The sequence below is a fragment of the Bufo bufo genome, chromosome 4, assembly GCF_905171765.1.
Source record: "Bufo bufo chromosome 4, aBufBuf1.1, whole genome shotgun sequence".
NCBI classification, from domain to species: domain Eukaryota; kingdom Metazoa; phylum Chordata; class Amphibia; order Anura; family Bufonidae; genus Bufo; species Bufo bufo.
In genome coordinates this window covers 234,957,554-234,971,653 of record NC_053392.1, presented here as the reverse complement: position 1 = coordinate 234,971,653, position 14,100 = coordinate 234,957,554, and the positions used below count along the sequence as shown (strand labels likewise).

The following is a 14,100-nucleotide window of genomic DNA, read 5'->3' as shown; positions in this document are numbered from 1 at the left end:
GGGTAGCGGTAGGACATGCGTCAAACTGCTATTCGCCTCATGTGCAGCCCCCACTGCATTTAACCAGTTTGCAGTTGAGGAGATATAACGTCCCTGCCCGTGCTTACTGGTCCACCTATCGGTGGTTATGTGGACCTTGCCACAGATGGCGTTGCGCAGTGCACACCTGGTTTTGTCCGCCACTTGGTTGTGCAGGGCAGGGATGGCTCGCCTGGAAAAGTTGAGAACCACCGTACTGTGAGACAGCCACTGCCAGACGGAATGACAGCATATCAAAGGCCAGGAATTTTGAAATGCTGGCATTCAGGGCCAGGGATTGTGGGTGGATAGGGGGGTACTTCCGATTTCTCTCCAGTGTTTGGGGATGGACAGCTGAAGGCTTGAGACAGTTTGGAAATGCTTGGCGACGGTGACAGTGGTGAAGGTGGTGGTGTTGCTTCCACATCCTCTGTTTGTGGAGTGGCAGGTGCCACTGTCACTCCAGAGGGGAAGGAAGAGGCTGAGACCATAGCAGAAGAGGAAGCAGGAGGAGTCTGAGATCTTTTGTGGTTTTTCAGGTGTCTACTCCACTGTAGCTCGTGCTTTGCATTTAGATGCCTGGTCATGCAGGTTGTGCTCAGGTTTAGAACATTTATGCCTCTCTTCAGACTCTGATTGCACAGTATGCAAACCACTCACGTCTTATCGTCAGCACATTGTCTGAAGAAATGTCATGCCAGGGAAATTCTTGGAGCTGGCTTTGGTGTGCTCAGTCCCTGGGTGGGCAGTAGCATGCGTACTGGCTAGGGGACAGCCACTTTGCTTTTGCACCCTGCTCCCTCTTTTGCTATACGGCTGGCGCTGTGTGACCACCTCTTCCTCCGAACTGCACACGTCACCTGCATGACCTTGATTCCATGTGGGGTATAGGACCTCATCATCCACATCATCTTCCACCCACTGTTCACCCCTGCCTCCTTGCCGGTCTGCACACTGCAGAAAGCCACAGCAGTTGGCATTTGTGTTTCATCATCATGCTGCAGTGGTTCTCCCATGTCCACATCCTTAAACATAAGTGGTTGGGCATCAGTGCACTCAATCTCTTCCACTTCTGGGGCAGGGCTAGGTGGATGGCCCATGAAAAAAATCCCTATAGGTCACCCACAGAATAAATAGCCAGATGAAATTCCTAACACTCTCCCTCACTTCAACTACCTGCTTCCTGTCCCTGCACTACTCAGAGCTGATGGGTGGTGCTTCACGTGATCCAGCTTATATAGAGGCTGGGTCACATGATGCAACGGCCAATCACAGCCATGCCATTACTAGGCATGGCTGTGATGGCTTCTAAATGCCCACAGCATGCTGCAGTATTTTCTCCGTCTAAAATTCCGGAACACTTGCCGGAATGCCGGATCCGGCATTATTTTACATTAAAAATGCATTAATGCCGGATCCAGCCCTAAGTGTTCCGGAAAAACGGATCTGGCTTTGCGCATACGCAGACCTTTAAAAATGTGAAAAAGATAAATACTGGATCCATTTTTCCATATGACAACCGGAGAGACGGATCCGGTATTGCAATACATTTGTAGACAGATCCGCATCCGGATCGTCTACAAATGGTATCCGTTTGCATGCAGATTGCCGGATCCGGAAGGCAGTTCCAACATCTAATTGTCAATGTATTGCTACATTTAGAGGAGCAACAACAGAGGAATGGCACAATGCAGAGATATAAGATGTTCCACAATTGCTATACTGTGCAGAATACAATTACTACTTAAGATATATCAGGTTAAAAATGTTGTTTTGTTTCGTCTCCCTCTAATTCTATAACTCGCCCCTAAGCTTTGGGAGATGTATTAAATGTATTATAATTACAGATATTGCAAAAGGTGCAACAAGTATAATTATTCTTATGCTAATATGGTTAAGTGTTAATGTGAAGTGTAATTTTTACTGTTGATGTGTGATTGAAAATAAAAGTATAAACCTGTCAATCATAGCTTATTACTATGAATTATACAGAAAGATTAATTTGAATTTATTTTCACATTCTTTTACCTGTAGATATGAAAATCAATACAAAGGCTTTCATCTTAGAGACATTGGGGGGTAATTTCCTAAAGGCATTTCACATGTCAGTGCTGGAGGAAGATCCACACGCCTCGGGATAAATATGTTGCATCTTCTGCTGTCAGTGTGTCAAAACTGAAATCAACAACAGCCAGGAGCTGGAGTAGATTTCTGGTGCCATGTGCACCAGTTTTCTGTCATACATGGTATTAAAGGGGTTATCTGAGCCTGGGAATGCCCCTCCATATGCCCGTGCCCCTCACACTGATTCTACTTACCTGGCTCCCTGCGCCGCTCCTGGTCCCAGCACGGCCGCCACTGCTTCTCCCTGTGCGCAGATGAAAACATCTGGTGTCGGGGGGGAGAACAGCCAATGGCAGGCGGTGACGAGAGGAGCCTTCCTAGCGTCACCCGCGATGCTAGAGAGGCTTGTCCCCGTCACCGCCTGCCATTGGCTGCCCCCCTTCATACCCGAGCCCTGGTGCCTAAGAAGGGGACATTATTAATGGCACAAGGCAGATAGGGACTTTGTAATTGATTTTATGTTGGGGACCAGGAGTTTCAAGTTACAACTCTACCTCTGTTCAGGGCTGTATTTTCAATTAGGCACCCAAGGTCATGTGGCTAGGGTGCTGCACCAGAGAGACAAATTTTCACCACCTGTGAATTGGTTGGGGTTTTTTCATTATGGTTGGGGGGGAGCAGTCAACTATTACCTGATGGACTTCTTGAAATTCAGGGCAATCACTGCCTGGTGCACAGAAAGAAGGAATAAAACAAGCAAGTAAGTGTAAAGCTGATTGTAGGAACAGTAGTCAGTTAGCAGGGACTGCTCCTCCACCAACTAACACACAGTCCCAGAACTTTTTTTTATAGTTATGTCTACAAAGCTGTGAGGGGGTTCATTATTTCAAGAACGGTCTGTAGTTTTTATTTATACCATTTTGGGGTGTATATGACTTTTTCATCTGTTTTTATAAAATTTTCTAGAGGAGGTGATTTTTCCCCCCTTATTTTTATTCACCATATGGGTTAAATACATTCAAATTTTAACCTTACGGGTATTTTTGGGACTTTATGCCTATGACGTTTATTTTTTGCTTGTTTTTAATATGTAGATATGGAGTGATTTGAATTTTTATATGTTTTATTAAACTTTTATACATATATTAAGTTTCCTTAAAGGACTTGAACATGTGATCATTTGATCGCTTCTCCACTATACTGCAATGAATTACCATTGCAGTCTATAGGGGTGAAGTGCTCCCATGGTTAACCCCTCAGATGATGTGGTCAACTGCAACCATGGCATCCAAGTGGTTAAATGTCCCAATGTGAAACAACAGAAACCCAGCAGCTATGGTGCCTACTCAGCACCATGGGTTAAATGGGCCTGAAAGTACTGCTTACTGGGGAACAAAAGATGTAGTATATAGATATACAGTATACAATGTATAGATAGATATGAGAGAGATAGATACTGTATTTTTTGCTTTCTAAGACGCACCTGATGATAAGACGCATCTAGGTTTTAGAGGTGGAAAATAAGAAAAAAATATTTTGAACCAAAAGGTGTGCTAAAAAATGTAATAGAATAACAGAAAAATATTTCACACTGTTATGAGGGATCTATTGCTTATCTGAAAAGAAAAGGGGGTTAGTCAACACATCCCAATGCGCAGGTGCACGCTGCCATGGCTGAAAACATTGAGAAAAAAGGACAATGCAACAGCACCCTGCAAACCAGATACACCAAGTACAATAATGCCATAGTCACAAAAAATATATTATAGTGCTAATGCTACGCTTATTTATAAAGTGAGATGTTTGGCAAATGCATTTTGTAGAAAACCATTTGAGCCCGTCTGCTGAACGTCAAGGCGATCTCTGTAAGACGGGAACCTAACACTAAATAATACCTGTTATGCGCCATAATGGCCGCCATAAAGTTCAGGAAGTGTTGGTTCCACATACATGCTGGGTCCACTCTGCCTTTTACCATTTTTGTTGCCATAATGGCCTCCATTACTTCCAAAGGATGCAGGTACTAACATGCATGGAGTGGGCTTGGCATGCTATAGTGCTGGCCAGCTTGAAGTCAAGGGAGCAGCGGCCTCCTTGCTTCAAGTCAAGGTAACCACGCCTAACCATCCCCTCTTGCCTGAGAGTGACAGCCTGCAGTGCGGCCGCGATTCCCCAAGTCTCGCGCATGCGCATTGTGCCGCTGAAACCCGGCTAACAGCGGCAGCAGGAGATGGGATAGCGCATTACTACAGAGCGCACCGCGCATGCGCGGGACTTGGGGAATCGCAGCCGCACTGCAGGCTGTCACTTTCAGGCAAGAGGGGACGGTTAGGGGGCGTGGTTACCTTGACTTGAAGCAAGGAGGCCGTTGCCCCCTTGACTTCAAGCTGGCTGGCACTATAGCGCTGATGGAGAATTAAACTGCGTTTTTTTAACTTATGCAGCATCGGACAACAGGATGAAATATATGATTATTAACAGGCTGCAGGCTACTATGAGGTACTGCTGGCGGGTGTAGATGCATTTTTGAGGTGACAGGTTCCCTTTAAGGCCCAACATCAGCATTGCAGCATCAGTGACAGAGAGCAGTATAGAAAAAATGAAGCTCAAGAGAGCTGGTAAGAAGACAGCGCCCCCTACACTTTGCAAGTAGCATGCGCCCTGTACCTCATCACAATATTGCAGCGCAGCGGCCGGCTTAAAAGACAGGAGGAGAACCTGAGTTCCAGCTCCCTCGCTCCTGCATGGTTATTTAGGTGGCCAGACACTGCAGTTTAAAGTGCAACTGTTCAGCTGTCCGCCCGCTCGCTTCCAGGGATGTCCAGCTGAACAGCAGCACTGAAGGAGGGGGCCCCTTAGTCGATGCCCAGTTTGTCCCCCCTAATGCTGGCCCTGCTGACACCACCATGGAGAAAGAAAAAGGAGCTGCACTTTGAATCTTGTGGTGTCTGCCTGGTCCAGACAGCACAGGTCTCCGTTGTCAGTGAGCTGTGCCCCTCGCCTGCCCACTGCCCAGGTCAGGTGCCCGACTACCCCATCTTCCTGTCTGCTGAGCGTGTGGGTGAGTGTCAGTGATTTGGTGTGATCCACACCAGGCTGCCGCTCCCAATCAGAAGGTTGACGGTATTTTCTCTGGGGAGTGGGGGTGAATATCTTTCATAATCTCCAGAGCCCCCACTCCCCAGGGGAGAGGATTTGTGACGACTGATGCTGGCTGCTTCCTGGGTTGACCCTGTGTGCAGAATTCTCCTGTCCCCCTGACAGCACCCTAGCTGGGAACAAGGAAACCCATCTGATTTGTTTTTTGATGAAAACCCTGGTACAAATGATGATTACATTAGGTGGCCAGTAAAAAGAATTTTGCTGGCACAGCTTCCTTGGTGAAAGCTTTATTTGGCTGAACACCTGGCCAAGGTTTTGAGGATCAAAAAGCGGGTTGCTGTTTCCAATTTATCCTCGGGCAGCATGAGGGCAATGTGCTTCCCTGCCCCTGGCTACAAAGCACTGCGGGAAGGGGGGCATAAGCTGAACCCTTGCACCAGGGCCCATGAGCCTTTAGCTACACCTGTCTATCTATCTATCTATCTATCTATCTATCTATCTATCTATCTGTGTGTGTGGGGGGATCTGGTAGGCAGAACAGTATATTCCTACTGTGAGGTAGGGGTCTGGAGGGGAGGACTGCACAATTCTGGGGGGATATACAGCACAGCATAATCCTGAGGTTGGGGTGCACAAAAGGCAGCACAAAGCACAATCTTGGTGTACAGGGAGGGAGTTGTACATTTTTTTCCTCTTAATGACGTTATAAGACATTCGCTGTTGGTGAAAGGCCTTAGATGACCATTTTAAAGCAGTATTAAATAAAAGTGAATTAAATGAAAATTGTGAAAGATGAAAACTGATTTATTGCCAAAGAGAAATACCCCACTTTTCTTTTGTACTGGTTTTGATAAATCTCTTCAACTGTGATTTTTGGAGTGACAGGAAGGAATATAAAACATGTAAGATAAAATTATATACCATGGAAGAATACAAACAGTAGTACCATCACAATAATGTATTGAGCACTTGGTGGAGTGGGCATGATTGTCAGTATTGGGTCCGTGTCCCCACCGCAGGGTGACAGATCCCTATCTGCACATCTCAGCTCCATGGGTCCCATGGCTGGTTTATCTGGCAGGAGACGCAGGAGTCTGCCAGCATATCGCCACATCCGTCCTCACTGCCAGGTGTCATCTGATGCGCTATAGCACACGCGCGCGCCCCTCTCCCTGTCTTATGGGAGTAGGCAGCTAGGTCCTGATTATCGTCCCCCCTCGGAGGCGGGACTTTGAGTATTTAAGGCAGCTTCACTTAGGAGGAAGTACCCAAGCGTGGTTGTTGTACCTCTTGTTTCCCACTGAAGTTTCCTACTGTGTTCTGGACTGTCTGTTTATTGGCTTTCCTGGACTCTGACCTCTGCCTTGTTTGACCCTGACTCTGCTTACTGTCTGCTTGCTGGATTGCCTGGACTATTGACCTCTGCTCTGTTTGACTACGAATCTGCCTGCCATCTGTTTATTGGATCACCTGGTATACCGACCTCTGCACCGTCTCACTACGCATCTGCCCATCGCCTCCTGTAAGTCTGCCAGGATTCCTGACCCTGCACCGCCTGACAACGAGACCGCTTTAATCTGCACACTGCATTACTCTGAACTGTCTTTGCCTCTACTGCAAGTGACTGTTATTTTCCGTTTACTAGTAAAGTTCTTCTGTTCCGCTTACCTGCAAGTGCTAGACTTTATTCACACTGCTGCGGTTAGCAGCATCCTGGGTGACTGGTGCAAACACCAGTATCCTGACTCTGAGAGTCAGCAGTCAGCAATACAGGGCTAAAGTCCAGTCCTCTATCCGCTGACCCAGAGGATCCACATCCTCTGGTTGTAACAATGATTCATACCTTTACATAGTGGAGCTACATCAAGGTCTGTGGAGGTCACTAATCCAAACATGCTTGTCCCCTCAAACGTATAAAAACAGTAATACTGCCCAAGTAATAGGGTTTAGTAATGAGCAAATTTCTTGAAATTCGATTCAGATTCGATTCATACGAATTGGTCTGGCGATTCAATTTGGGTCTGAATAAATTTGATCCAAATCAAAAGTGCTTGAATTGCCCTGAGAAACTGTGAATGAAATTCTGGGGTCATGTAGGACTGTAGGCAACTTATTCCAAGCTCTTTAATTCCAAGCCAGCTTTAGGAATCTTAAAGTGACAGAATGAATATGGCTTTGCACATGGCTGCTGATGGTAAACAGACTATTTAAAACAATCTGCACTGCATTATTCTATATTTAGAAAAAAAAGTGATCACCCTACTTCATCTTTCCTGTCTTCTGATCTGAAAAATTGCCTGATATCCATTTTGAGAAATTCACCCAAATCAAATCCAAAAAATTTGTTTTTAAAGTGTCCCTTGATAAAAAAGCAGATTACAGGACATTCTAATACTGGGAACTCCAATAATTAGCTTTAATATATGGCACAACTAAGTGAAAAATTGTTCCAAGTCAAGGCAGAGCAGATGAAGGGAAAATACAGAGCAAAACTTTTCTTTTCTTGAGCAAAAAATGCCAGATGTTACAATGTTGGCCAATAGGAAATTATTAAATGCTCTAAAAACCTTGTGTTTTTTTGTGTTTTAGGACAGCTTTTTTAAAGTTTCTTGGGGTTTATTTTCGAGCCTAAGCATGATCTGGGTGTACGTTTTTTCCCCCCAATCATTTCCCCATAGATTTTTCTATAAAAAAAAGACAAAGGATGCAAAAAAATGACAATCCCTTCAAAAAGCCAATAAAAAAAAGCACATTCATTTCATGTAAGCACCCTAACGAAATCGCTCATTTGACTTTATATTCTTGAAATTTAAACAGTAAATTTAAAGAGGTTGGCCCATCTCTGACATTTATTCTGGTCCCACGTCAGGCAGTCATGGAAGCAGTGTAGCTTATTTTGGTATGCTTTCTGCATAGCTCCAGTTCACTACTATGGGACTTACAGAAACAGTGGAGTGTCAGCCCACATGTCTGTTTCGGTAAGCCTGGTCATCTGGGGCCAATGCTTAGTTCCATCCCTCTGTGCAAACAGTAAAATGGGACAACCCTATACAAACCAAAAATGTATCTTTCATCTGTGCATGGAATATTACTGGAAGTTGCCTGTCCCTTTATATTTGCAACATTTTAACTTGTTCATCAGTTATTTACAAGATTAGCAGCGAGTTCAAGCTCATATTTACAACCAGAAACTACTGTTTTCATTCCAATGAAGTGTCTGAATGTTTCATTTGCTGATCCCTTGACCTTTTTTTTTTTTTATTATTATCATGGCCAATGCTGTCTTAAAAGCTTTATGTTAGCCTTGGAACCCTTTGTATAATTCCACAGAGGTACTGAATCTCCCAAACTACAAGCTATAAACCGTTATCCCTTCCTGACATTCCGCACCCCTGGCCTGGATCCAGCCTATTCCTCTAAGCATCATTCTGTGAGCACATTTCAAATTTACTGTAGTTTTACAAAGAGCGGTACATCACTAGGAAAGCATAGATTGCCGCTGTTGCACTTCTCTTAAGGAACATTAATGATAATGTCAGACATGATCAGTGCATTAAACTGTGTAATCTTATTATTTGTAATCCTAAAACACACACTAGAACATGACTACTTGTGCTACAAAATTTCCCATAAACTTTACATTTTTATTTTTTTATTTTTTTCCAGTGAAATTGGTCGCGACACGAGGTCTTATGATAACAGCAGATATTCTGGCAGGGTTTGGCTTCATTTTCCTTCTCCTGGGACTCGACTGTGTCAAATTCCTTACCGATGAATCACACATCAAGTTAAAAATCTGTTATGTGGCTGGAATTACCCTCATTATTGGAGGTAAGGCTGAGATAATTAGGGCATGCTAATAGAAATCATAATATCAGTGTGTCAGATGCATGGATGCGCTATTTCTCCTCCAGAAGTACTAGGGCAAAGAATTACAGATGTCTTGATGTGGCTCATAGTTTGGCTTTATGCTGTTTCAGAATTTTTTACCTGTGGCATTTTTATTGGCACTCTTCACTGCGCCTTTTTAGTTGAAAGACACTGCAGCCAGATGTTACTTTAAAGCCTGTAGCAAAATATTGGAAAGCCTACATACACAGCATTTGGGCACATTTCCATTTTTTAGGTCTGCTTTTCAAACCTCAGCATGCTCTAGGTATGTCATTTTTTTCTGGCATTTTCCCATAAACTTCTCTATAGAACTTTGAAAATGCTTTAAAGAACGCAAAACGTTTTTCAATGTTTAAAAAAAAAAAAAAAAAAAACAACAACATTAAAAGAGATTGCTAATATGTACTTTAAATATCTGAAAAAAAATGTGTAGAGGGTTCCCAAGAGGTAAAAAATATCAGTCAGTGATATCATTATTCACAGTATGTAAATCCTGAGGTGGGTTCCTGAGCCAGGTGTGCCCATAGTCCCCCCACCTCTTGCACAAGTGGCACAGCACACTTATATTCAGTGTACAGCATTTTAACCAACATACAGTCAGGTCCATAAATATTGGGACATCGAAACAATTCTAACATTTTTGGCTCTATACACCACCACAATGGATTTGAAATGAAACGAACAAGATGTGCTTTAACTGCAGACTGTCAGCTTTAATTTGAGGGTATTTACATCCAAATCAGGTGAACGGTGTAGGAATTACAACAGTTTGCATATGTGCCTCCCACTTGTTAAGGAACCAAAAGTAATGGGACAATTGGATTCTCAGCTGTTCCATGGCCAGGTGTGTGTTATTCTCTCATTATCCCAATTACAAAGAGCAGATAAAAGGTCCAGAGTTCATTTCAAGTGTGCAATTTGCATTTGGAATCTGTTGCTGTCAACTCTCAAGATGAGATCCAAAGAGCTGTCACTATCAGTGAAGCAAGCCATCATTAGGCTTAGAAAACACAACAAACCCATCAGAGAGATAGCAAAAACATTAGGTGTGGCCAAAACAACTGTTTCGAACATTCTTAAAAAGAAGGAACGCACCGGTGAGCTCAGCAACACCAAAAGACCCGGAGGACCACGGAAAACAACTGTGGTGGATGACCGAAGAATTCTTTACCTGGTGAAGAAAACACCCTTCACAACAGTTGGCCAGATCAAGAACACTCTCCAGGAGGTAGGTGTATGCGTGTCAAGTCCACAATGAAGAGAAGACTTCACCAGAGTGAATACAAAGGGTTCACCACAAGATGTAAACCATTGGTGAGCCTCAAAAACAGGAAGGCCAGATCAGAGTTTGCCAAACGACATCTAAAAAAGCCTTCATAGTTCTGGAACAACATCCTATGGACAGATGAGACCAAGATCAACTTGTACTAGAGTGATAGGAAGAGAAGAGTATGGAGAAGGAAAGGAACTGCTCATGATCCTAAGCATACCACCTCATTATTGAAGCATGGTGGTGGTAGTGTCATGGCGTGGGCATGTATGGCTACCAATGGAACTTTATTTATGATGTGACTGCTGACAAAAGCAGCAGGATGAATTCTAAAGTGTTTCGGGCAATATTATCTGCTCATATTCACCCAAATGCTTCAGAACTTATTGGACGGCGCTTCACAGTGCAGATGGACAATGACCCAAAGCATACTGCAAAAGCAACCAAAGAGTTTTTTAAGGGAAAGAAGTGGAATGTTATGCAATGGCCAAGTCAATCACCTGACCTGAATCCGATTGAGCATGCATTTCACTTGCTGAAGAAAAAACTGAAGGGAAAATGCCCCAAGGACAAGCAGGAACTGAAGACAGTTGCAGTAGAGGCCTGGCAGAGCATCACCAGGTATGAAACCCAGCATCTGGTGATGTCTATGCGTTCCAGACTTCAGGCTGTAATTGACTGCAAAAGATTTGCAACTAAGTATTAAAAAGTGAAAGTTTGATTTATGATGATTATTATGTCCCATTACTTTTGGTTCCTTAACACGTGGGAGGCACATATGCAAACTGTTGTAATTCTTACACCGTTCACCTGATTTGGATGTAAATACCCTCAAATTAAAGCTGACAGTCTGCAGTTAAAGCACATCTTGTTAGTTTTCATTTCAAATCCATTGTGGTGGTGTATAGAGCCAAGAATGTTAGAATTGTGTTGATGTCCCAATATTTATGACCTGACTGTATGTGAGCATATAAAAAACATGCTAGATTTTATTTTTATAAAACTACCCTTTTTTTTTTTTTTATCATAGAATAGATGCATCATGTGGCTGAGATGACAAGACAGAACAGTCTGAGGTACAGGCTAGGTAGTAGGCTACTACTGAAAATAAATGTGTGTTGGGGTAGTTTTAGGGATCTGTGAATGGGGATCAGGTGATCATGTTCCTCTACTGTAGGCCCTTAGAAATAATTTTACTGGTGGGCCCTACATGCTTCCATCCAACACTGTACACACTCATTAGGTCCCGCAACAACTCATCACACAATGGCCCACATTTACTCATGTGAGTACACTTATATTTTAGTGAAAATTGTGTCAAAATGTGGCATAATTTGGCAGATCTAGGTTTAGAGAAATTATCTGAGTCTAGTCTGACAAGGTTGTGTGGCTTAATGGGAGAAAGGACGTGGTCTAATATGTTCACATTCAGCACCAAACTTGCTCCACAATTCTGGCATATCATTCTGTCGGAAACTAAGCCAACCAATAATTTTTATAAAGTTAGACGAAAGTGTCTATCCCTGCACCACATTCATCACCCAGCCTGACCCTCTGTGATAATTCTACTGGGACAGCCTCTCTACAGTGCATTTGTCTCACATTTTATGTTGCCACCTTGTGCTTAAATTTAAAAAAGTTGACATTTTCACCATCATTCTGCACTCATCTGTAACCCAAAATGACAAAGTGAAAACAGAATGTTAGAAATCTTTGCTAATTTATTTAAAGGGAAAAAATTTAAATATTGCATAGTTGAAGCACCATTGGCAGCAATTACAGCCTCCAGTCTTCTTGTATGTATATTGTCCTTGCTGATAAAATTGTGTGAAAAGCACGCAACGTGACATGCGCAGTCTGTTTGGATAGACGTAATGTACGTGATACAAAGACATGCGCAGTGGATTAACTGAGATGCTCAGGAGACATACGGCAGTGGCCATCTTGCAGCTCACACATTCATGAATATTCCTGAGGGGACATGTAACAAGCTGTTTTATGTATGGAGGAATTTACAATTCACATAATGCAAATGCCTATGATTGGTGGAAGAATTGTTAAAACCCCTTATTTTATATGTATTTAAACTCACAATGTGTGGTGTATACTATGGCTTGAGAAAGGCTTAGTATAAGCCGAATCTTTGCCTTGTCTGATGTGTTGATCAAAATAAACTTGCAAAAAGAGAAGACGCTGGTCACAATTGCTTTATTAATAAGTGTGTTGAGTCAGGCATCAGCTACTTTCCAAAATGAGAGAGAAAATAGAGAGAAAACATTTTCTAAATAAGAAAGCAGCTAACTGACTGAGCTCACTTACAAGTCACATACAAGTATGCTGGAGAGGTCGGGTGGGAGGAGAACATACAGTAGCAGCATTATGCATGGCTTACAAGTCACTGATAAGTGTATGGACTGGGCTGCTTCAAACAATTCTTTTACTCAGCGACCTTGCTGGGGCTGCCCTCCCTTGGTCTTGGCTGCACCAAGGGCACATGCCTCAGTTGTTGTCCCCACCCACCTAGGTATCCACCCTGTAATCAGTTAAAATAATCCCACTTGGCTGCACAACCACAGCCACGTTATGTGGCTTATTTATATATTGTCATGAGGAATAACAGAGCAAATTAGAACAGATGATTTTGTACAGTTATATTATTGGAAATACAGTTTCTACAGAGGACCCTATTTGGGAAGGGCTACTAACCACTCTTGTCCCAGACACTAAAACGTAACTTTTACTTCTTTATTAAAACAAGGGAACAAATATGACAAGTGAGCTAACTGAAAGATTAAAACTAACTGTACCCCATATATAGATGCTATTATTGACTGATATAAAGTGTATATCTGCAGGCGGGGTGCACTAAACCCGCACTGCCTTTCAACACACACCCTGCTCTATTTGCTAGGGTATTGCACTGTGCTTGATATCGAATATCCCCCCACGATTGGGGTGTAATTGTGGAACAGGCGTGTTCACTGTTCACACAAAATTTTGTTGCATCAAGCACACAGATTGAAGTCTAAAGTCAAATGGAGTGCAGCAAATTAAAACCTAAATTCCGCCCCCCCCCAACATGTTTCGCCAGCTAATCTGGCTTCATCAGGGGTAATGGGCAGTCTTGAATGGCCAACACTGGTATGAAGGATTTATAGGCTACCTTCTAACCTTCTCAAAGGGACCCTTTAAAGCAATTCTCTGGTTCAAGAGAAAAAAAAAACTACCGTATTTTTCGCCCCATCAGACGCATTGCTTTTCCCCCCAAAAGTGTGTGTGGGGGGGGAATGCCCCTGCGTCTTATGGGGCGAATACTAATGAGCACTCCCATTATGGATGCGCTTATTAGTACCGGAGGACCAGGAAGCGGTGAAGGCTCTGTACTCACCGCTTCCTGGTCCTCGGCTGTTGGCTGTGAAGGCTGCGCACAGCGGGAGTGTGCTCTGTGATCTCACCCTGTGCACAGCCTTCACAGCACAGCTGACAGCAGGATTAAGAGGATCGCGATGTAGGTGAGGAGCGGCGGCGTCCAGGAGCAGGAGAGGTAAGTGTTTATTTTATTTTATAAAACATGAGGCAATATGGAGATGCTGGGCACTGATGCTGGGGGCAATATGGTGATGCTGGGGGAAATATGGAGATGCTAGGGGCAATAGGGAGATGCTGGGGCAATATGGAGATGCTCGGGACTGATCTGGTGGCAATATGGAGATACTGGCGGCAATATGAAGATGCTGGGGACTGATGCTGGGGCA

The 14,100-nt window shown here is 43.5% G+C and overlaps 1 protein-coding gene across 2 annotated transcripts in view; it reads left to right on the top strand.

Annotated features, from left to right (window-relative positions):
• Window positions 1-14,100, top strand: part of CLDN16 (claudin 16) — a 56,236-nt gene that overhangs the window by 29,304 nt on the left and 12,832 nt on the right. For both annotated transcript variants that reach the window (XM_040431078.1, XM_040431077.1), the window contains exon 3: window positions 8,851-9,015. In XM_040431078.1, the coding sequence (XP_040287012.1) occupies window positions 8,851-9,015 (165 nt within the window). The remainder of the gene's footprint in view (window positions 1-8,850; window positions 9,016-14,100) is intronic.